Source organism: Heloderma suspectum, chromosome 3 (genome assembly GCF_057233095.1).
Source record: "Heloderma suspectum isolate Gila_16-S chromosome 3, 16-S_ref, whole genome shotgun sequence".
NCBI classification, from domain to species: Eukaryota; Metazoa; Chordata; class Lepidosauria; order Squamata; family Helodermatidae; genus Heloderma; species Heloderma suspectum.
This window is the reverse complement of record NC_139460.1, coordinates 92,951,686-92,976,593: the sequence shown is the minus strand read 5'-3', so window position 1 is coordinate 92,976,593 and position 24,908 is coordinate 92,951,686. Positions and strand designations below refer to the sequence as shown.

Here is a 24,908-nt window from a genome sequence, read left to right as displayed (position 1 = left end):
TGTTTTGTTCTTTGCTATTTCTAGAAGGCAGAAGCACCCTAGCAGGGGAATATATTCGAATATATGTGTGTGCACTTACTCCAGTCTCTTTTGAAAATTAATGGTTCATATAAGTTGGAATACTGCTTTTTTTAAAAAAAATAAAACACTGCCACTCCAATAATATATAGCTACAAAGAAAAGCAAAAATCATGTTTTTATTTAATACTATGAAGTCAAAAATCTATGGTGGTTGTAGCAACTGCATGTGGAACAATTACTGTAGAATGTAACAGAGCCTTCCCCACCTCCCAAGTAGGCTGTCCTCTAGGCTGTTACTGAGAAAAGGTGTCTATGTATGTGCCTCCCATATACTGCCCTGCTGATCAGTCAAGGATCACAGAACGTGTGTTCCTTGTCTGTACAGAAGTGGTAGGTTGGATGGGGATACCAGTTTTTAGTGCATGAAATCAATCAGTGTTTGGTGTTTCTGGAACCTCAACCCCCAGGAACTTCAATATTATTTTTTGAATAACTAATCAATGGGGATAGTTAAACAGTAACCTGAACTTTAAGAAAAGATTCTCCCTTTCTTGATGAGGAAGATGGAAAAGTAGCATCCCTCCTCTAGTGTTCTTACTCTTTGATTACTGGCCAGGGAAACCACTACTTAAAAAAAAAACCCCAACCTTTAACCATTCCCACTTTTCCATAACTACATCAATAACAGGCAAGCAAGTCCTGCAAGGGGTGTGCTACTCTGGTCAGACTATATAATTCCATCCAATAAATGGTGAAATATCTCCCACTTTTCACTTTCATCAATTTCCACACAAACCTACAAGGAACACTGCAGAGAATATAGAAAAACTAATAATGTCCTCCCCACCATATCTCACTTTAGTGAAACACAAGATTTGGGACAACTTGATACTTTTTTCTTAAAATAATAAATCCATAAATCATAGTTCTTAGTTCCACAGGAATTATTAGTTCTTGGCCTTTGCTTAGGTAGTTCATTGACTTTATTATCATCTTCCTACATATTTTAGCATGTAAAGTTTACTACAAAATGGATAAAAGTCACATGTGCCAAACCAGAAAGTATACAAACAACATTTTCATTGGGACTGTGGCCACTGACATTATACGCAGTTACATATCACAACAGATTATTTTTTCTGGCATAAAAACAGTTTATCTACTTTTTGTCCCTACAACTCAAGAACAATTAATAAGAGGTATAAACATATAACAGGTTGATTTCTTCAATACAAAGCACTACACAGATGTCAAATACATAGAAAGTTTGCTTGTAAATATTTCTCCATTTAATATTTTAGAGCTAAAAATATATTTCAAAGGCATCTTTATTAATTAAATCCATCTAGGGCTGTTGGGACTGATTGAACTATCTTTGTTATTACTACAGCCACCCTCTTCTATCCAATCTAGCAGCTTTACATTCTTGGAAGAGGCTGATGTGGTGCAGCTGAGACCTAAAATCATACAACTGTCTATAAAAATATATACTTTTATCTCCCTTTCTGAAGGCCTGCACTGCCAGCCCTCAAATTCTATTTCTACCCAGTGTAACTAGAACTTCAAAACGTACACATACAGCGTATACATGCCACATTCTTTTAGATACAATTATTATTCTAAGTAGCAATGCAATGAAAAGGCAGTATGTAAATAATAAATGTGATTTCCACTTATTAACATATGGCACAATATTTTTTATGGTTAGCAGTAACTTCAGTGTGCTTCCTTTATTTTATGTTGTGCAAATGCAGATTTTTTTCACCCAAACTATGGCTTTTAACGAAAATCTCCAAGAATTCATCCTTGCTCAGAAAAGCACATGCCTGGAGCCAGCAAGCTTGGAGTACTAGATACCAGTTGCATGAATATCAGTTGTCTTTGGGTGGCATCATTTAGGACTAGAATTTTGGAAAACTGCACAAAAGGAGTGGGACGATCATGAGAGGCTAAAAGGCCAACATATTCCACTCTTCTAGACAGCCTACTTTTAATCCAAAGGAAATAAGTGAGCAATTTGTTTCTTCTCTTTTGCATTTTGCTGATTCCCCCATAAGCACCATCTTCAAGACCCTCCCTTTACATTTAATTAGAGAACTTTACTTTGCACTTCTTAAGTGTCTTGAGAAATTACCAAGGCACAAGTGCATTTGCATATGTAGAATCCTTAACAGAGGAACTTCAGTACTCTAATTAAGCTGGAATTCTGCTCTTCTTTTCCATACAGCTGATCTATCAGCTGCACAGTCTGTTCACAAGCACTGTAGCTACTTAGGTCAGCAATGTGCTTCTTCTAGAATGAAGAAGCAAAGAGCTCTTGGATTGCAGCCTTTGCCCAATAAACATTCAAAATCAGGCTGCCTCATGAAGAACTAGCCGGTGTAGTGGCTAGAGTGTTGGACTGGGACTCGAGAGATCTGGGTTCTAGTCCCCACTCGGCCATGGAAGCTTGCTGGGTGACTTTGGGCCAGTCACGGACTCTCACCCCAACTTGCCTCACAGGGTTGTTGTTGTGAGGCTAAAATGGAGAGGAGGAGGATTATGTACGCCACCTTGGGTTCCTTAAGGAGGAAAAAAGGTGGGATATAAATGAAATAAAATAAATAATAACTAAAAACTATATGGTTCAAGGACAAAAATGGACTAGGGTTCTCTTTGGAGAGAAGAAAGAAATATGCAGGCCACAGTTTACACCACTAGCAGATTATAAATGGTCCACACTATTTAAGGTCTAAGAGCCATAGGGCAAGGGATTACTGAAGAAATGGGGTGCAGGAGCTGACAGCGTTCTATTAATTTGTTGCTGTTGCTGACTGTAGTACCCTCACCCTATTAGAGGTTCCTAAGTGGAGATCTTCCTGCAAGCAGCCCACAGAAGAGAATTAAGAATCAATTTATACACCCAACTCTCCAGCATCATCAATAAACTTCCTCCTCAACTATTCCGGTACTGAATATCAGAACGTAAAAGTCATTTGATCTACTATCAAGCTTTGATCAATTGCATATACAGCCATGACAAGCTATGGGCAATAGACTTCTCTGTTGAAATACAGGCCTTACAAAGGCCTGACATTTTGTTTACTCGCCAAATCAATAACTTTCACAAGCTGAAGGAGAATTAAAGCCTGTTGCCTAACTAATCTGGCAAAGACTTAAGTCCCATCTCTAATGTGTTAATGCTCTAGTAAGACTTCTCAACATTCCTTTGTAAAAGTATGAAGCTTGGCATGCACATAGACAACCATGTCACCATATAGTCTACCACTAATTTTACGTGCACTTAATGTGTGTTAAATCCTCCATACCCCTTGACTGCATGATACAGATGACCAAGGGACTTTGGAGTGAAGCTGCTCACTACAGGTTAGTTTTGGTCAGTTGTATAAGCTCTTATTCAGTGCTTCCTGTGGCTTTACCTTGGTTTCCTCTAGATGTTTCATGTGTGGATCTGCCCCTCAGCCAACAAGTGTTTACATCAAGTAATGATAAAACCTTAATATAAAAGGCCACCTGATTCAGCAACACTACCAAACTGTTCTTGTTCTGTTTTAATTCTGAAGTGGCTCAACATATTCAAAACAAAATCTAAACATAGTTATGCACAGTGTTACTAAACATAGATAATTTTATTACAATCTTTCTTGCCACATATTGTAAATTAAGAGACTAGTACAATCACTGCAACAGTACCACAGACAATGAATTAACACCATCCAATCAAGATACGTATAAGGTTACTCTTAACAAGGCAGTATCTTTAGCTAGAAATCTTGGTCCTCTAAATTCTTTTTAAAGTATTGCGCTGATTACAGGTTTCTTGCATTTTGAATGCAATTTGGCAAATAAATATCTAAAACGTAACCAGTTTTAATATATATGCTTCTTAAAAGCATGTTAAAAGCAGGAGTGAATAAGATTTCACAAACAACAATTTCTATTTACTTTCCTACATGTCATTATGTGCAAGGATGTCAGAAAGAGTTATGGTACATAAAAGCTGGATTTAAGCTCAGAAGATACTTCATTTTACATGAGTTTTGGTCCTGCTGAGGGGCTAACTAAACATTATATGCAAATGCCATACAGATGCTCAGCGCTGTACATTTTAAAGAAAAATAGCTCCAGAAAGGCGTGGATTTGAGTGAAGCAGTAGAGGGGAGTGCTTAACCCTTTCCCCTGCTGTGCACAATTTCTATGCCCAAACCATCTCCTCCCAAAACTGTTTTTAATTCAGAATGAATGCTGTCAGAACTCCATTACATGTGTTTGCATGTAACATGTAGTTAGACCCTTATGTTCCACAAAGAATTGAACCCACACTAATAAAAAACAGCTGCACAGTTACATTGAAAAGATCTTTACAAAAAGTGGAATTAAACACAAATGAGCTACAAGAGATAACACCAGATTCCCATTTTGTAAAGACAATCATAAAAACTGCTGCAGTATTTACTTAGTACTATCTACCAAGATGTTTATGCCTCTGCCACCATTAAAGACACACAGTGATTTGTTTTAACTCCTCTATTTTATTTTCAGCCTGATTCTCTGGGATAGCTAGCTCACGTCTAGCCTATGCATTGGGGACGGTGGAGGGAAAGATTGGTGGAACTTGTGTGTGTGTGTGTGTGTGTGTGTGTGTGTGTTGTTACATCTAAAAAAAGAGACAGATATAAGAAAACTGATCTGATATGATAGGTTTATGCAAAATATTTTTGGGGAGGGAAATGAAGAAATAAGTGATGTAAAGCATAGTAAAGTGTCTCAAATTACAGCAATTATAACTAGTCTACAATAACATACTAGGATTTTTAAAAAAAATCCTTTTCTTTAGTGATTCTATAGCGGTAGCAGTATAGGCCTCACTCAAAATCAAGGAGTGATAAAAATTAGTCAGAATGGGATCAAGGCCCCAAGATTAATTATATTTTATCTCTAAAAGGCTCACTATTTTTTTTAAAGTAGTATTTTTGTTTACACTTTTTTATTTGCAATTTGTCAAGCTTATGCTACAAATTAAGTCTGAGGGGTGATTTGGGAGGGAGGAATGCTTTTCTTTCTTCCGGGAGGGAATGCTTTGCTTTTCTCCAATCTAACTGGACACCTGGCTCAAGTTACAGTCACTGCCACCATTTTATGGGAAAAGGCATCTGAAAAGGTGTCACATATCAAAATTCTTTGCTAAATACAAATTAATCTCATGGCTTTTTAAAAAAGTTTCTAATTAAACGGTTTATTTCCATTTATCTATGGAAAACAGATTCTATGTGTTTAATTCTATTGAACACATAATAGTCCCACTATATTGAACAAGGACAGGGAAAGAGACGATGTTGAAGAAGCTTAATTAACTCAGGTCCCAAGAAGGCTCAACTGACAGCAGATACTATATAACCGTAGTAGCTTTCAAGAGATTTGTTTTCCTGCCAGACATGAAGAATCCGAATATTCTGCTGCTACGAATGTATTGATGTTGTACCTCTAACACACCCACAAAGCATAAAGAAGGCAAGGACTGATCATGACTGTTTATTTCCAAGCTTCCAAAGCTGCTAGAAATGTTAATATGGAACGATGTAAGTAGAATGAAACTAATCCTTGAAGTGTTCTGAGCTGCCATTAAATGATGAGATGGGCTTAATGGTCATACTGTCTTTGTGCTTTAGAAGTAATGTCTCTCCACTCAACTGTGTATCACTCATCAGTTATATCCCTTCAAACCGAAAATTGTGTTGAACATAGTTATTAATATAGGGCAGTGTACACTGTTGTCTGAGAACAGAAAAATTATTATTGGGTGAAAATGGCAGCTGCTGACCTAAAAGACTACTTTGTTTGGCTGTGTAGCCATGAAAAGGGCAGGAATCTCATGCAATAGGATACTGGGAAGCTTTTATTGCACGCTCACCATTCTTCACTCATGGTTGTTTATGGGTGCTTTAGAATCATCGTCATTGTCTAGAAAAGCTCTATTATACCATCCATGTTTTTAATTACTAAAATGTTATTTCTCAGCAGTGGTAACTAAAGATAATAGCAACAAAATCCAGTAATTATCTATAGGGAATTTCCGATATTTAAATGGGGAGGACCATTTAAAACTGCAGAGTATGTCAGAATTGACAAACTGTAGATCACTAAAAGGAAAAAAAGCTGGGAATTTTTTTTAAAAAATCATTTTGTGTATATCTTAGAGAGAATGTATTTTCCTCAGATTTACTAAATCATATAACTGCAATTTTCCTCAAAACTGTTAAAAACAGTTGGGCAGAAAAAGATGGCTTGGACTGAGTCCTGAAACTAATTGTAAACACTGTAAAAAATGAAAAAGTAGGGCTCAGTTTGATGTAAGGCTCCCAAAGAAACCCTATGGCAATCATTCCATTCAGGACAGATTTGGATGTTAGGGGGAGATGGTGTAGGAATCTCTTGTGCTTTGTCTTTTGACAACTATGTAAAATCCAAAAGGAGAACTCTCCCAAGGTGAGATGAACCACTCAAATTCTCTCTCATCTCAGTTCTGTATAATGTCTGAGGCCACCCTCAGTTACTGGATGAAGAAATACTACCATCTTCAAAGCTGCCCATACCACCATTTTGTAGCAGGAGAAGTGGATACAGCCTCAACACTGGGTAGAGCTGGTCAGGAATAACATATTAGGAAGGCATTCAAAGGATGCAGTGGTTTAGAATATCTTTCAAGCAGCTTCTGCTATGAATTGCTGAGCTTTTCTAGATGATGCTGTTTAACCTGCTCTTTCTATTTCTCGATTTATTGCACAATGAAGATCGGATCTCTAGAAAAAATTTTTCTTTCCTGCCTTTCTGCTACATTACCTGTACGTGGCGCTATGGTTTAGCAGAATACTACAACTATACTGTAGGGGTGTACGAAACCCCGCTTACCTGGCTCTGCCGGGTTCCGCTGGGGGGGAGGCGCTCCATCCCTCCCCCCGGAATCCTCGATGGGGGGGAGGCGCTCCGTGCCTCGCCCCGGAATCCTGGCTGGCCGGCTCTGCTCTGCGGCAAAGCCGCGGAGCCACCGGCCGGCTCCGGCCGCCTGCAGCCGGACATCCGGCCGCTGGGCAGCCCTGCAGGGACGCAAATGGCGGCTGTCGTAGCCGCCGTCATTTGCGTCCCTTTCTTTCGCCGTGATAGGCTACGTAAAAATTTACGTAGCCTATCACGGCAGGGGGAAAAAAACCCCAGTGTACGCAAATGGTGGTAGCCGCCGCCATTTGCATACACTGGGTTCCCCCCCCCCCCGCCATGATAGGCTACGTAAATACTTACGTGCCATTCACACAGCAGCGCGGACGGGAGCAGGTAAGTGCTCTGTTTTGCATGCCTTTCGTGGGGTGGGGGCGGCGGGCACTTCGTCCTGCGCGCCTTTCGTGGGTTGGGGGGGCGAGGGCTTCGTTCCGCGACAGTTTTCGGGGGGCTGAATGCACTGGCATTCGGCCTCACTGAGATCCGTTGAGGAATTCTCTGATATCCCTACTATACTGGTGGAGACTTGCTCTTTGTTTCACAATGCCAAAAAAAAAATAGATTGTTCCTGCACACACACCCCGCCCACCCCCCAAAGCAGAAGTGTTCTTAAAACTCAGAAGCGAACCTGGAGGGTGACAGTGTTGTCTAAACCACTCATAAACAACCATGAGTAAAGAATGGTAAGCCCAGAAACAAACCCTAGTCTAGAAAAGCTCTATGTTGGAAGGTTGTGGCTGGAACTTGTAGGGGATGCTTGACCAATATATTTTCTGAAAAATATCAATGATGTGCTAGTTTAATTCACTCTGTAGGTAATGGGTAGACAATGTAAAAGCCTATCAGCTGTAACTGGCCTGAAGAGTCCTCTCCCAACTCTGTAAATATATCCCTATGTGCCTGTCATGTTTATCTGAGGCTAGTGGAAAAATCTTTTCTCAGGGAAAAACCTTGGCAGGCCTATCCCTGATATAAGGCGAGAGTCGGAAACTTGTTTGATGCTGAGGACTGCAATGAAAGGGTTGACCATCAAACTTACATCAACAACCATGGGGGTTAGAAAATTGGCTGTTTTAAATAAAATGAAAGCTGGAACCCTTACGATTCTAACAACAGAATCCACAGTCTGCACACTGGGGCTTCAAGAATCACCAGTGTTAATGGCAGCACTTTTGCAGGAATTCCATTTTCCAGAGAGGTCCAAGAAAATGAAGATCTAATAAAAATGATGAAAATACCCTGGTTATTTGTAAGGAAGGAGAAAGTAACACTATCAGAAGTGTTTTACAAAGTGCTAGGGATCATGGATTGCTTCAATACCCTGTTTTATCTCAAGAAAAAAGAGCACAAATGTCAATTTATCCATACTATTTATGGAAAAACAAACAAACAAACAAACAAACAAAAACAGAGCCAGGGGGAAAAGTGACAGGATTAAATTTCTAAATTAACTGAATATGCATGGTCTTGGGAGCAATACATTTTCAGCAACTAAGAAAAATTGAAGCTTTTAAAATAAATTTAAATAGATTATTGGATGTAACAGAATCCAGGACTTCCTGTTGGTTTCCAATGTATTTAAGCATATTTCCATTTCACTGGACTGCACAGACAATTGTCTGTTTTTGAGAGTGAAACTTTTATCAATAACTCTATACAATTCATGAAAATACGGCTGTAATGCATTGCATGCATTGATATGGGTTTATCAATCTGGGTGCAATAACCCAAAATTACTACTGGGGAACCTACATTTATTTCTACTTGGCTTGCATGAGATTCCTACACAAGTGTCTTTGAAAGGCATTGAGGTTGTGCAACAGCAGTGCTTCGTGTTTTGTGCCTTGGTAGAAGTATGTGTCTGACTGAGCCTATTGATTATATGCTGTTTTTACGTTATCGTCCATTTGACGAAGCAAAAGCACACTAACCAGCAGTCATAAACAGTGAATTGGTCTCAACAAATAACACACGGACTTTCACTCCCCTCCTAGCCACCATTAGAAGATGAACTGGGATATTCTGATTTAATAACAAATACTTATTAAGGAAACTTGCATCTTGCAAGTCTTTTGATAAAACTGAGTCAAGCATATTCTGTCAGAGGTAGAATCACCATTGTTTAACTCATCTGGATTTCTTTATGGAGAGTAGGAAGGGGGAAACAAAAACAAAAAAATAAAATGACATGATGGGATACTTTGGGTTGCTTGATATTAAAGGATTAGCACCTCTGGATAGTGGAGTCTTGCATTTATTTACAGACCAGAAATGGGAGCAGTTCTCACCCACATGCTGTTATACCTCCAAGGCATGTACAGAGTATCTAAAGGCTAACTGTCTTTAGACCCTCTCCCCACCCATTGCCCAAATCGACCGCTGCTTTTTTTTGTTCCAGAGTGGTTGAGGTACTGAATATTGCAGCAGGCTACCAAACCTCTTCATTTAAGGGAAAAGGTAACCTACCCAATTGGCACAAGATGCTTTACCACAGTTTATACACTCCCAACAATCATTCCACTAACAAAGTAATTCTGAAAGTCTTTGGCAAGGCAGGAAATCTTGTGCTTCCACACCCAGGATTTATAACAAGACTGAATTAATCGGACAGCCATTTTCATACCTGGGAGGGAGTTGTAATACACACCTAACTTTTTTTCCTTCTTAATTCAAGCAAGGCCAGCACATGTGCCTGGAAGTGGATCTCATCTATGCTGGGCACTATTTCATGGAAGTCAGGTTTCTGTCACAGATCTAAGGCAAACATTACAATTCACAGGAAAGAAAATGAGGACATCAATACATTGTGCGTTGTTAGAAGACATACAACCTTTATAACACAGTAGCTTTAATTATTATCTCTGGGTTTTCTATGTCCTTTTTGCTTTGGACCATCCTCAGTTCCAGCTGGGCTGAATTAGGTTTGTTTCCTTCTCCAGCTTGGGCTTAAAAACAAACAAACAAAAAACACAAGACACTGAAATGCCATGGATGTTTAATATTAAGAGAAGCAGTGTAGAAGAAAACCCCCATCTCACACTCCTCACCCCATCTTTTTGCTTTCAGTTCTACTACAGCATTAAGACCTCTGGTCCACCAGTGGGAGCCGTGAGTTCAATGTAGCCTTTTCCAACCCATTGCTTCCCAGATGTTTTGGACTGCACCTCCCATTAACCCTGATCATCGGCCAAGCTGGCTGTGTCTAATGGGAGGGCACCATGTTGAGGAAGGCTGCATTAGTAAGTACAAGGGACGGGACCTTTCCTGTGGTAGCCCCACATCTTTGGAATTTATTTATTTATATAAAAAAATTTACCCACCTTTCAGGGTGCACTGCCCTCACAAGGTGGTTTACAATATTACAAAAACATGAACATACAAATTACAGTTAAGCACGTATGTAGTAGTAGCAGCTAATGATTTTTAAGCACCAAATCCAGATTGGAATAAATACAGGTGTGTTTTTTTAAAGCCAGCAGCGATGAGGCCATATGTATCTCGCTGGGGACGGAGTTCCAAGGGTGTGGGACCACCCCTGAGAAAGCCCTCTCCATAGTACCCACCAGTCCAATGACTCTTGCTGGTGAGTCAGAAAATAGGGCCTCTGACACTAATCTTAATGCTCGGGCAAGCTCATACAGGTGGTCCTTCAGATAACATGGTCCCAGACCATTTAGGGCTTTAAAGACCAAAACCAACATCTTGAATTGGGCCTAGAAACCAACAGGCAGCCAATATAAATAATGATACGGAATAGGAGTAATATGATCTGAACACCTAGCTCTCACAAGCATTCTAGTTGGCCCATTCTATACCAGTTGCAGTTTCTGAATCATCCTCAAGGGCAGCCCCATGCAGAGCGCATTACGGTAAACTCACCTGGATGTAACCAAGGCATGTGTCACTGTGGCTAGCTCAGCTTTCTCTAGACAGGGCCGCAGCTGCCAAATCAGCCTAAGCGGGTAAAAACCACTCCTGGCAGCTGACACCACCTGTGCCTCCATGGTAAGTGCTGAATCCAGGGGCGCTCCCAGACTGCATACTTAGCCCTTTAAGGGGAGTGTGACCACATGCAGAATCAGATCTAAACCTCCATCCAGATTAGTGGATTTCCCAACCCACAGCACTTCCATTTTATACAGATTACCTTTCAGATTATTAGCCCTCATCCATTCCACTACTTCCCCCAGACACCTGTCCAGGGTTCCAACTGCCTCCCTGGGATTAATGGTGGAAAAGAGGCACAGCTGCTTGTCATCTGCGTACCGATGACACCTCAGCCCAAACCTCTGAAACTTTTGACATGAAACTTTTCTCAGCAGTTTCATGTAGATGTTAAAAAGCATGAGGGACAAGACAGAGGCTTAAGGTACCCCACATGACAAATTGTCAATGGCCAGGGGTGGAACAAAGTCCCCCGGCTCTCCCAAGAAGCTCAGATAAACCCCCGGCCTTTAGGAAGATCTATTTATTACAGTTTGCATTTGATTGATTTTAATGTATTGAGCATTTAATGGAGGCTTTTCCTGCTGCTGTTACCTTCTCTGTTGTTTTGTTTGTTATTTTAAGGATTCATGTATTGAATATTGTTGTTTTTATGGTTTGATTATTTATTTGAATTTTAAAGTATGTTGTAATCCACATTGTGAGGGTTTTTTCCCTGAAAGGTAGGCTAGAAATCATCATCATTATCCAGTTAAGAACATAAGAAATGCTCTGCTGGATCAGGCCAAAGCACATCAAATGCAGGATCCCTGCTATCCATAGTGGCCAGGCACTCATGAGAAGCCCACAAGTAAGGCATGAGGGGAATAGCCCTCCTGAGCACCTGGTATTTAGTGGTACACTATCTATTTCTAAACATAGAGATTCTATTTATTGTGGCCCACGACAGCTCTATTCTCTGTGCATTTGTCTATTTTGTGAACCACCCAGAGAGCTTCGGCTATTGGGCGGTATAGAAATGAAATAAAAAAATAAAAAAAATAAAAATAAATATCCCCCTTTTAAAGTCATCTAATCCAGGTGTCCTCACAATAACTTGTGGCAGTGAGTTCCAGAAGTTAATTATGTGTTGTGTGAATACTGTGATATGTTATACATACGTAAGGAACCAGAAGGAAGAAGAAAAGTGTGTCTTGCGCAGCTTGTGAACAAGAGATTAACATAATTTCCTACAATAGTTCTAGTGATCAAGCTACACTGTGTGTCCCACATTAAGCGTGCAATCCTATGCAGATAGGCGTCCACCTATCCAATGCAGGGCAGGAGAAACACAGAGGGGGTTGTTCTCTCCGCGCTTCTCCTGCCCTGCATTTTTGGCTAGACAGCTGATTGCGGCTGTCTAGCTGCAGGAGCACAGAGTGGAAAAGGAGGCTGCTGTACAACACATTGGATGTGTTGTACAGGCATTTCCGCCCTCCTCGCCCCAGAACACCCCCCAGGAACACCCCATTCTGGCCGCTTCATGCTCCTCTTGCGAGTGTGGAGGGGAGGTTGGTTTTCTGGGAACCAACCTGGGAGTGTGGGCTCCGAGGTCGGTTCCTGGAAAACCAGGTATCCTATGGCCGTCTAGCCACTGACTAGTGGCCATAGGATTGCTCCCTAAGACAGGTTAGAAAAGTATTGGTCTGGCTGCAGTTTCAAGGACCCATCAAAGTTACATGCAAGTAGTTGGATTAGCCATAGGGCTTCTCCCTAATCTGTGAAAATGCTGGAAACTATAACATGTAAAAGGGTAGAGGCAGTTCAGGTAGGCGGAGTCTGAGCCTAAGAGAGATGTATATGAAGCTGACCAGTGGTCCCTCTAGCCCAATAATTTCAACTCTTAGCTAGCAGCAGTTCTCCAGGGTCTCAGACAGAGCTCTGCCCCATCACCCTGCTTCCTGATCCTTTCCACTGGCGATGCCACGGACCGAACCTGCAACCTTCTGCATTCAAAGCATGTGCTCTACCCTTGAGCTATGGCACCTCCTTAATATCCCTTCCAACAACAATAAATGAATAAATGCAGAACCATGATGTAAATGGGTTACCCTTTGCACTCTTGATGGTCCTCTGCAAAACATGTTGCATGGCTGACACAGTCTTTTCACATGCCACCTGAAATTCAAAGGAAAAGATTACAGTTTTACTGGCAGTGCATTGGCCTGGTTTGCACATAATGTTAACTTATGGCTTATTTAACCCATGTTAAGTGTTATTTGTTGCTCTACCCAGGGTTTGTCTGGCAGACGATCAAACCAACCAACCGTGCTTTGTTTTCTTAATCCCTGGGTTGTTTGTTTCCTCCTCCTTTGCCTGCTCCCTCCCTGTAGCCCAAATGCCTTTGCAGCATAGTAGTACTGGCACAAAGAGCAGCTGGGGGTTTTTTGGGGTTTTTTTAACCACTCTTGCCTGCTGCCTCTGTAGCCTGGCAAAACAATCTATGAACAACCCATGGTTTTAGGTTTGCAAGTAACAACAACCTATGGTTCAAAGAACCCAGAGTTCACAACCCAACAACAAACCACGGCTTCCTTTTCTGGGTGGTTCATGGTTTACAAACCCTGATTTGTTAGCATGGCCACGTTCGTACGTCATGACAACCCAGAATTTAACAACCCATACCATGGGTTAGCGTTATGTATGAACCAGGTCATTGACTCTGGTAATGTAAAATATTCATACTTTGTAAGTGGCTAACTTCTTTAAATAAAGGCTGTGTTTGGATGTAATGCTAAATTATATTTTAGCATTATGATGAGTTGTAGCAGGCCTTGGAGGTGTTCGCCAGGAGGTAATAAGAAGGTTCCGCTTCCATGTTAGATTAACTTCAGTTGACTGTGTTGCCCAAACTCTAAACTATAGCTTATCTTAATTATGGTTTGGTGAAACGAGCCAGCTTTGTAAACTATGGTTTGAAGTTGGCCTGTTTCAACTAACCATAGTAAAGATTAACCACAGTTTGTCTGTATTTGGATGTCATAGCAAGCTGCAGTTAATCTAAAGGAAGCAAAAGCCTTCCAAATTCCTCCTTGTGCTAGTGCCAGAGGAAGAGGGGAGAGCACTAGACCCCAAGGCTTGAACAGACCCATTCTCCTAATAATAAACCATGCTTTAGCATGTCCAAATGAGGCCATTCATCATCTTTTATTTTCTGTGGCCTCATTTTGTATAATTTATTGACCTCTGTCCTGTCCTCTTCTTTTCTTTTAATTTCACAGCTATCTGCACAGTGAGAATTCACAGTAATTATATAAGAATGTTTTTCTGTCATCACTGAGACAGTGGGAGAACTGAAAGAAACTGTCTGTCCATACCTTAAGATTGTCTGGATGCTTGTGGGTCCAGGCCAATAGCATGGCAGCAAACAGGTCTCCTGTTCCAACAAAGACAGCATCTACTTTAGGAGACTCCATTCGGATCCTCTGGGTCACTGTGCTGCCATCTGCTGTAGCTGTTAAGACAGACACATAGTATTATTCTTCCCAATAAATGTAATCAAACAGGAATCTCAGGATAACCTAGGTAACATAGCATCCATGGGCCAAATATTGCCAGTTTATCTAGTGCACTGGTGAGCATCTTGTGGCCCTCCAGATATTTTGGCCTACAGCTCCCATGATCCTTCCCCATTGGCTATGCCCAGCTAGGGCTGATGGGAGTTGTAGGCCAAAAGATCTAGAGGGCCACAAGTTGCCCACCCTTGATCTAGTGTCACTCTTTCACATATTGGTGGAGATGCATTTCAGGGCCCAAATTTGGAAGTACCCCTGGACGGTTATGAGCGAGACAGTGTGTATGTTGCAATTCTGTGGGAGGACAGAAAAAACACAATGTGTTGGACTGGGCATAGAATTCAGCTTCCTGAGCATCTTAGCTTTCATTAAAAAGACCCCCCAAAGCAAGATTCTAATCCACATGCCTGTAAAGAGATGCTTAAAAGCATGTGAGCAATGCCTGCTGATATCATAAAAACCAGAGTAGTGGCTGAAAAAGATTCTTAATGTTTGGGGACAGGGTTTTAGTTCCCTGCATAGCAACTTGTCCTTTCCATAACTGGCAAAATCAGAATAAATTATGCAACATAACACAAACTGCATAATATATTATGCAAAATAAGAGAAATTATGCAAATTTACATAATTTATACAGGTTGCAGAATGTGGCTTTTCTTTGTGCAGAATTTGAATTTCTTGGGTGCAGAATTAAGAAACAAATACTGCAGAGAAAGTATGTGGGTAGAATCCATCCGGGGCAGGGGTTAAGTTTGCTGAGCTTTTATCAGCTCAGCCCCCTGGACTTTGACTCGCTTACCCATACGCTGCCCCAACTCAAGGCAGATCGAGTCGGGCCAGCTTGTGGATTTTTGGGTGTTTTTTTCAGTAAATCGACATTTATGCAAACTGCACCTGTAATTTGCATAACTTGAATGACTTTCGGCCATAATTTGCTGAACTTGTGCAAATTGCGGCTGTAATATGCTTAATTTGCACAAAACATGCCTGTGACTTTGCACAAATTGCACGTGCAATTTGTGCAAATTAAGTATATTACGGCCACATTTTGCAAGAATTAAGCAAATTACATCTGAACTTTGCATAAGTTATACAAATTGTGGCTGCAATTTGCATAAATGTCACTTTAAGAAAAAAAAATCCAAGAAAAGTTCCCAGATTCCAAGAAAAAGCCTGTGGCTTGGCTTACAAATGCAAGCCAAGCTGGGGGCTACAGGGAAATCCAACAAGCCTAAAAAAGGCCAGATTCCCCCATGATGGCTATCATAGTGCAGAGTACACACAGCCCTGACTATGAGATATGTGAATCCAGTAAACATGTAGCAGTACAGCTGATGACTGTTCATTCCTCAAAAGCCAGAGCAAGTTCAAATCTCCAAGTTGCCACATCGTGTCCCGTGTTGTTAATTGAAACCATATATCACAAAAATCACCTCAGCATGTGAACTCTGCATTTATGGGTTGAAAGTATAGAAGGGGAGGATGGTTCTTTCCGTTTTGGCTTAATGATACCCTTTAAACTGTGACATCAGTCCATCCTAAAGGAAATCAACCCTGAGTGCTCATTGGAAGGACAGATAATGAAGCTGAAGCTCCAATATTTTGGCCACCTAATGCGAAGAGAAAACTCCCTGGAAAAGACCCTGATGCTGGGAAAGACTGAAGGCAAAAGGAGAAGGGGACGGCAGAGGATGAGATGGCTAGATAGCATCACGGATGCAATGAATATGAACTTGAGCACGCTCCGGGAGAGAGCGCAGGACAGGAAGGCCTGGCGTGCTATGGTCCATGGGGTCACGAAGAGTCGGACACGACTGAACGACTGAACAACAACAACAAACTGTGACAACAAATTCAGAAGAAATATTTGCGCATTGAATCAACACATGAGGAGGGAGCAGGGTCATGCCAACAAGCCCTGTCCCTTACATCACACACATCAGCTTGCCACATCCCCGAACATACATGTGTACAGGGCAAACCCCAGCAGAGAGGAAGCCTTCATATGTATGGCGCTAAGCACAAAGGCATCCATGTGATTTGGAGCCCTGCATAACTGGAGTTCCAGATCATGCGGGTGCTTCTGTGTGATGTAGGGGTGTGACCCCCCCTAGTGTTTCTTCTCAATAAGGCTTTGGTAAGCGCTGGAAATGTGCTAGGTAGGATGAGAATAGAAAAGAGTTAAAATTAAAATTCACTGAGCACAATCCATGAGGTATCAGTGCTGCATGACTCCAATCTACTTGAAATGAGTTTGCACAAAAAAGAATGCACATTGAAATGGGACAGATACAGCCATTCTTAGATTACCTATCAGGCCAGGAAATAGTGACTATTTCTATAATTGCCTGGTATGTCTCTTGAATGTACAGCTACCACCACAATTACTGGCCTTATGATCAATCCATGAGTTCTACTCTTCTTTCATGTTGTGAGATAATATATCACTTGGAAACTGTTTGTTAAAGCATTACTACAAATGCAAAACAAACTGCTGCCAAGTTCAACATAATTTATTCAGATTAAGGGAGAAGAGCCTTATGGTGTAATCCTATATATTTCTACTCAGAAATAGACAGATATAGCCCCATTACTCCCAGGTAAGTGTGTATAGGACTGCAGCCTAAATATTTCTTACAATACAGGTCAACAAGTGTCACAATTTGTATTTTATACATATTAGTAGTATTTCAAAACGAAAACAAAACTTCGCTTTATTTTACATATATCTATGTACATCTCACAAAAAAGTAAACTGTTTTCAGGAACAGTTTCATTCTCCTTTGTCATGGTGTATTTTTAACAAATGCAATTGTAATGGATTAAAGACAGGGCTTTCTCTTTTAAACAAATAAATTCACTTACTTCTTCTGTGGCTTCCTAATGCTATCAGATAATCATTTCCTGAAGGTGCCTGTAGGTCTGAGCTGGTGATTACAACGGTCTCTGGTCCCATGTTGTGGAGCATATCCATTACCTTTCCATGTACAAAAAAACAGATTAGAACTAGTTGTTACATATGATAGTGGGACAATGGCAACTGCTACTTAAATGTCCAAATAATTTTAAAAAATGCATGTGTTTTAATATTAAATATACATTACTCAAGATTTTATAATCTCTTTATATCGGTGAGAGCCTCTATTTTTAATGTCCTCCCCTCATGAGAAGTCAAGCTGCTCCAGTAACATTGGTTTAACAGCTTAGGCATGCTAGCAGGACAGAAATGCGATCAACTAGGCTCTTAGACATATGATTTCTTCAGACAGTGGATCTTTGGTTGTGACAGAAAGAAATGGAAGACAACATGTCCAGGGGAACAGAATAGTATGTTTGCATGGAAAAACCAAAGGCCTGAGCTCAGTAATCTATTGTACCAAGACACGGGGCTGTTTTGCACATTACGGAAATATATTGCATGTACCAGTCGTATACACTCCAAGAGCCATACTCACAGTGATGAGATGGGACTAAGTAAAGTATTTCTCAGGGTTACCTTGGGAAAACCATATGAATTAAACTAGTTTAAAACTGGGGTTGACTAGTTGTGGCTCTCAGGTCATTCTGGGGTCAAAGAAATAAAGAGCGAGGTTGTACATTATGTGCTCTCCACAAATGTGTCCCTGAGGTCATTGGGGCTCAAGTTATGAGAATATTTTGAATGTCTGATCCATCTAGTCCTTTGTTACAAAGCAAGTGTTCTGATCATGAAAGCCACCTATGTTGAGTCTTGTAGTATAATTGAGACGAGATCATGTTGTAATGTGATGGCATTGTAACAATGTTGTTTTATGCCTCGCTGAAACTTTATCATGTTTAAAGAGATTTTTCCCCTTTCAGATTGGAATTGAATAAGCAGGCAGGTTGATATAAAGTTCTTCTGTAAATACTTTAGCCATGTGGCTAGAAAACAGATGGACCTAAAATTAGCTTATTCACTTGTCAGCCAGAGACTATTTAACTTGCACTTGTTTCATTAATGAGACTGAAAATGGCAAATAAGACACTGTAATTAGCAGTGAGAGATAGGAGGGGTATTCCATGGTGACTCCAGAAGCATAGAAAAAGTAGAATACTGATAAAAATAGCTGTAATTGTTGGGAATGCTTCCTGCTGCAGGGGAAAAATGTAATCTGTGGACTGACATTCAATTGGCTTTGCTAGAAGAAAAGCTACAAGTGACCGTTATTCTTGGCATCACAATTTTCATTAGGACAGAACCTAATTAGTGAAACTACTGTCAACATTCTTTACTACAGGAACCAATTGCATTCAGTACATTGCTGGAATACCTGTTCTTCTGCACCCAGTAATCCTGTCTACAGACAATGTGTTCACCAGAAATTCAGGACACATACTAGGTCATTGATATAAACAGGACTTCCACAGACATAGCAGTGCAGGACTGTGGCATGATAACAACATGACACAGTCATGACCATGGGCATTACCAGATGGAGGGCTCCTAGAGCTACCAATCAGACGGCATTGTGCATCTAATCTATCTTTCCTCCTCTACACATTTTTTTGGGTTAAAAAAAAGGAAGACGTAATGGGAAAACATGGGAGGGTTACACATGGAAGATGATGTTATTTGGATCTCCCATAATATTTTGTGTTTGAGGCAGGGTTATTGCAGGATAAAACCCTCTAATTGCAGGATAAAAGCCTCATCTGAAAATACCTTATAAGTTTCTAGTAGATAATAATAGTAGTAGTAATAACTATTTTACTGTTAGGATAGTTGTATCTCATGAAAGAAATACTTTTATGATTAATCTTTTAACAGAGTACATTTAAATGGGCAGAAATACTCTACAATTGCCACTTTATTTTAGCATCATAGTTCTTTCTGCCTGTTAGTTGAATCTGCCTGAAGTCATGGATGTCAGCCTGGCTCTTTCTTCTTTCATCATGAATCAAGGCCTGAAGGAACAGTTCACCATGCATCTATAGTACATTGACAAACTCAGCTTCTCTTCTCTTCTCTTAATAGCAATTGGGGGTGGGGGTGCAGGGGAGAGAAAGAACAAGAAACTCAGGCCCATTGCATACAATTTCTTCAATGCAGTGTGAAACACTGGCAGATGGCAATGGCAGAACTTCTACTAAGTATCTTTTCTTGTGGCTGATACATACACTGTGGAGATATTTTATGTGGGTTGCCAAGAGTTTGCCTTGGAGAAGTATCAGAAGCTAGGAGTTTTACATGTAGATCAAGAGTGTGAAATCAACCCAAACAAAGACAGAAATGGAAATTATTTCCTCACCGGTGAATTTCTGTTCTCATCAAGTGAAGGAGGCCAGCCAGTATGGGGAAGGCCCCACTTCTGGGGCCGGGAAGGCAGTCTCCAAGTTGAACTTCCAGAGGAGGCGAGGCCTCCCCCACACTCACCAGTTGAGTCTTCCAAGTCAATGAAATTCCTCGGAAGCCCCCAGTCCTGACAGTCTTCAACTGTGAACGCTGACTGACAATCAGGCTAAGGAAGCAACAGTGGTGAAGCCTGCCTAGCCTAAGAGTCCCCTAGAAGGAGGCCTGCCTGGGCAGGCCTGGTTGGCCTCCTTCACTCGATGAGAACAGAAATTCACTGGTGAGTAAAGAATTTTCGTTTCTCCCACCAAATGCAGGCAGCCAGCCAGTACAGGGATATGCCAAAGCAGTTCATCCCTGGGTGGGCCAACAACTCCCTAGGCCGGCCTGCTGCTAGGGTTGGAGGACCCTCTGGAGGACCCTCCTGCCAGAGGTGCCCTCTGCAGTGGCGTGTGAAAGTATGCATGGATGACCGCAAATCCGCCCTGCAGATCTCCTCTAGTGGAGCTCTCTCCCAGAAGGCTGCTGATGTGGCCAACCCTCTAACCGAGTGGGGCAATATTCCCTCTGGGACTGCTAGGCCGCTGGAGGTGTAAGCCAGCGCGATGTACTCACATAGCCAACATGCCAGAGAGGCTACTGATACCTTCTTGCCCATGGAGGGCGGTCTGAAGGACACAAATAGGGCACTATGTTGCCAGTGGGGCCTGGTCCTATCTAGATAGAACTTCAGGGCCTGGCAGGGTATGCCACTCCCTCTCCTGGGGTTGGAAGGGTGAGAGCAGAAGGATGGGATGACCAGTTCCTGGGCCCTATACAAGTCTGAGTTGATCTTGGGAATGAAAGTTGGGTCTGGGCGGAGAATTATCTTGTCCCTGTGAAAAATACAAAGCTCTTTCTCCATAGAAGGAGCCCCCAGCTCAGAGGCCTTTCTGGCGGACGTGATAACAGAAGGAAAATAGTTTTGAGGGTCAACACCTTAAGGGTGGCAGCCCCTAGGGGTTCGAACGGAGCTTTGGACAGTGCTTTGAGGATAGCATTGAGGCTCCACATGGGGAACCTCCTCACTGGGGGAAGATTGATCAGTGAGGCTGCCCTGAGGAATCTCTTAATGTGGGGGTGAGACCCTAGGTGCCCCCCCCCCCAGCTCCCCTAGTATGGACCACAAGACCAAAACCTGTCTTTTTAGGGTATTTGTTTTGAGGCCTGCTGACAGGCCCTCCTGGGGGAACTCCAGGATATTGCCTATGCTGGTGGCTAAGGGGTCCCTCCCTGTTGTTTGGGCCCAGATGAGGAAACCCCTCCAGTTGCATTCGTACAATCTATTAGTGGAGGACCTCCTGGAGGCCTGGAGGGTGGAAACCACCTTTGAGGAGTAGCGCTGGACCTCTAGCAGTTTCTGCTCAACCTCCAGGTGGTTAGTTTCAGGAAACCTGGGTCTTGTTGCATGATCGGCCCTTGAGTCAGCAGGTCGTGCTGGAGAAGCAGGGTCAGAGGTTTGGCCGTGGATAGGTTTATAAGGTCGGCGTACCATGGTCTCCTTGGCCAATTGGGTGCTATCAGGATTAGTTCCACCTGCTGGTCCCTCAGCTTCCGGATCACCTTTGGGATGAGAGGCGGGGAGGAAAGGCATAAAGAAGACCCCTGGGGCAACTGCTGGTCAGGGCATCTGTGAACTTGGTGCCTCCCATGACTTAGCGAGTGGCGAATCTGGGGAGCTTGGTGTTCTGCTGGGAAGTAAAGAGGTCAACGCAGGGCAGACCTAACCGACTCATCAGCTAACTGAATGTATCCAGGTGGAGGGACCAGTCCCCTAGGTCTAGGGATGTCCTGCTGAGCCAGTCGGCCTGGATGTTCAACACACCTTTTAGGTGCTCTGCCTTGACGGAACAGAGGTGCTTTTGGGCCCACATGAATAGCATCATGGCTTCCCTCTGAAGGGCTTTGGACCGAGTCCCTCGTTTGTTCACATATGCCTTCGCTACCACGTTGTCTGTTCTGATTAGGACATCCTGCGACTCTAGCTGTGGGGCTACGTGCCTCAATGCCAGGCGGATGGCCCTCAGTTCCAGTAGGTTGATGCTGAGGTGAGACTCCTCCTTGGTCCACAGGCCCTGGGTGTGGCAGTCCTTGCAGAGATCACCCCATCCCATGAGGCAAGCATCTGTGGTTAGGGTGGTAAACATCGGGGTCTGGATGGGGACACCCACCACAAGGTTGGGTGGGTGTGACCACCAGGCCAGGGAGCGAGAGACTTCCGCTGGGATTGTCACTGCTGGATTTTAGTTGGATGCTATTTCTGTCTGGAAGGCCAGGAGGAATGACTGTAGGGGCCTTGTGTGGAATCTTGCCCACTGGATGGTCTCCTGGCATGACATCATCATGCCCAGTAGCTTTGCCAGTTCTCTGAGGCAGGGCTTCTTTTCGGTCTGGATCCAGGTCACTAGCCTGCTTACTGCAGTCTGTCATGATGTCCTTGGCTGTGTCCAGGGTCACCCCCAGGTGGAGTAGGGACTGTGAGGGTGACAGGGAGCTCTTCTTCTCGTTGATGACAAATCCCAGGGACCGTAGGGTTGAAAGAGTGATGCTGGTGTCCTGTATGCCCTGTTCCCATGATGATGAGCGGATTAGGATATCGTCCAGATAGTGGTGCAGATGGATTCCCTTTGACCTCAGGTGGGCCACCGGGGCCAGGAGGATCTTTGTGAACACTCTCAGAGCCATGGCTAGGCCAAAGGGAAGAGCCTTGAATTGGAATTGCTTTGTTCCTTAGCTGAAGCACAGGAACTTGCGGTGGGATGGTTGGATGGGGATGTGCAGGTAGGCCTCTGAAAGATACACTGAAGTTAAGAAGTTCCGTCTTAGGATGCTCTATGGACTTGGGCATCTCCATTTGGAGCTTCTATTTCTCAGGCAGCGGTTGAGCCTCTTTAAGTCCAGAATGGGTCTGGTCCCCCTGTTCCTCTTCGAGACTGTGAAGAAGAGGGAGAAGACACCCTGTTCCTTCTCTTCCCGTGGCACCTTCTCGATGGCTTGGATCTGATGCAGGTGTTGTATTGCTGCAAGAGTCCTCAAAGGCCCAGCTGGGTCCTTCCAAAGGGGAGAGCTGAGGAAGCACTCCCTGGGTGGCCTCAAGAGCTCTATGGAGTAGCCTTCTTCCACTGTTTCCAGAATCCAGCTGTCTGAGCAGAGTCGTCTCCAGGCATTTGAGAAATCCCGCAGCGCCCCTCCCACTGGGGGGGATGGTGAGTCATGACATGGGGATTCTTGCCTTGCCAGGGGGGGTCTTCTGTAGGTGTCCGGCTTGGCCCTGGTGTCATGTTGTCACTTGGGTTTTTCCTCTCTGGGCACGTAGGAGGAGAGGAAGGATGGCCTGAAGTGTCAGGATTCCCGTTGCCTACTAAATACTCCAATAGCCAAATCAACAGACAAAAGGGCTGCTTTCCAAGGCTTTAATTCCATTTACCCTAATGAGGCATACAGATGCTAATTGCTAGAGTCTCGGAGAACTACGAAGGAGCAGCCATCTACGGGCTCAAAGGGAAAGTATGTCAGTTGATCTCCATTTGAAAAAAGGGCAGCAACTCTCTGAACTTAAGGGGTGGGAGGGGAATATCTCCCCCTCTCCTGTGATGCTTCTGGGCGCAGCTGTTGACGTCGAGCCAATCGGGCTGAGCACCGAAGCTCGGCCTCTGCGATCTCTCACATGTGCCTGCGTCTGCGCCTCGCGTCTAAAAGTTCAGGTTGTCCTTCCCTTGCCACGCCTTGTTCGCTGTCACTCCCAGGGATGTGAGGAGGGGGGGCCTCCCCCTCCAGCTGCGCCTCTGGAGTCTGAGAAAGTTCTTCCCCCAGGAGTTGCCTCTCTTCCTCAAAATCAGAGCTGCTTTGGGACTCTATGGGCTCAGATACAACCCTGACATGAAGGGACGAAAGGGCTTGGGCTTTGCCTGGAAGTGCTTTGTTTCTTTCTTTGTTTGGTTTGGCAAAGTTTTCTTCTTATCCTTTGTCTCCACCAGGAGTTTGTCCAAGGCCTCCCCGAACAGTAGTTTACCTGAGAAAGGAATGCTCGCCAGATTGGATTTGGTTTTGGTGTCCACTCCCCAGTTGCGCAGCCAAACATTTCTTCTTGCCACGACGTTAGCTGCTGTTGCTTTTGCTCCCAGCTGGAAGGAGCCTAGTGAAGCATCAGCCAGGAACGATGCTGCCGCTGCTATATCCTGTATGGTATCGTGAGCCTCCTTCCCTAGGTCTCTGTCGTGGAGAAGTCCATTTGCCATTATGAAGATGCCTCTAGCGATGATAGTTGATGTGGTTGCTGCTCGGATGGACGTCGGTGAGGCCTCGAAGCCCCTGCAGTCATGCTGGTCTGAGGGGAGCTCGTCTTGTTCTGAGGTTAGAAGAGCCTTGGAATTGGGAGCTGCGACAGGTTCATCAACTCTCGGGTGACCAGGTCCTGCATGGCAACCTCTTGCAGGCTGTAGAAACTCTCCCAGTGCCAGTGGAGTGTCTTAGATCCGGTTGGTCTAGACCGCTCCTTGCGCAGTATCTCTTCCAGGCTCGGTGGGAGCGGCACAGTCGGTTGAGGGGTGGCAGGGGGATGGGAAGGCCACTGCCACCCCCACCCTCTTTGCCTAACCCTGGGGGGTGTCGTGGTCTCTTCCTGGTCTGTAAGCTCCAGGATGTTGAGGCATTTGGGTATCATTTTGGTAAAGGCCTTCGAAGGGAAAAGATGGCCTTGGGGGGCTTTTCCTTGGGTTTGTCCCCCTCTGAGGGGTCTCCCTCCTCGGATTCTGATGAACTTGCCCCAGGGAAAGAAGATCTAGAGTTTTGGGAGTCAGAACGGTAGGTTGGGGATGAGGAAGGGAATCTGTCCCCCTGCTTCCGCTCTTTGTGCCTTCTAGCCTTCTTTTTTTGGTTAGAGAATGATGAAAATCTGGAGCGCTTCCTCCCTGAAGGGCCCCTGTTTGAGGTCGATTGGGATCTGCCCAAGACCTCACTCCTTCTCCCCCTCTGTCTGCTTCTCCTGGAGTGGGAGTGGGGGGTGGAGGTGCGGCTGCACCCCCATTTGGAGTGTGATCTGCTGC

General features: G+C 43.5%; 1 protein-coding gene across 3 annotated transcripts in view; it reads right to left on the bottom strand.

Annotated features, from left to right (window-relative positions):
- Nucleotides 1-8,003: 8,003 nt before the first annotated feature.
- PDXK (pyridoxal kinase) overlaps nt 8,004-24,908 on the bottom strand; it is a 76,938-nt gene continuing 60,033 nt past the window's right edge. For all 3 annotated transcript variants that reach the window (XM_084843857.1, XM_084843858.1, XM_084843856.1), the window contains 4 exons: nt 17,379-17,490; nt 14,316-14,452; nt 13,050-13,116; nt 8,004-9,959 (listed from right to left, as the gene is read on the bottom strand). In XM_084843857.1, the coding sequence (XP_084699983.1) occupies nt 9,847-9,959; nt 13,050-13,116; nt 14,316-14,452; nt 17,379-17,490 (429 nt within the window). In that variant the 3' untranslated portion in view covers nt 8,004-9,846. The remainder of the gene's footprint in view (nt 9,960-13,049; nt 13,117-14,315; nt 14,453-17,378; nt 17,491-24,908) is intronic.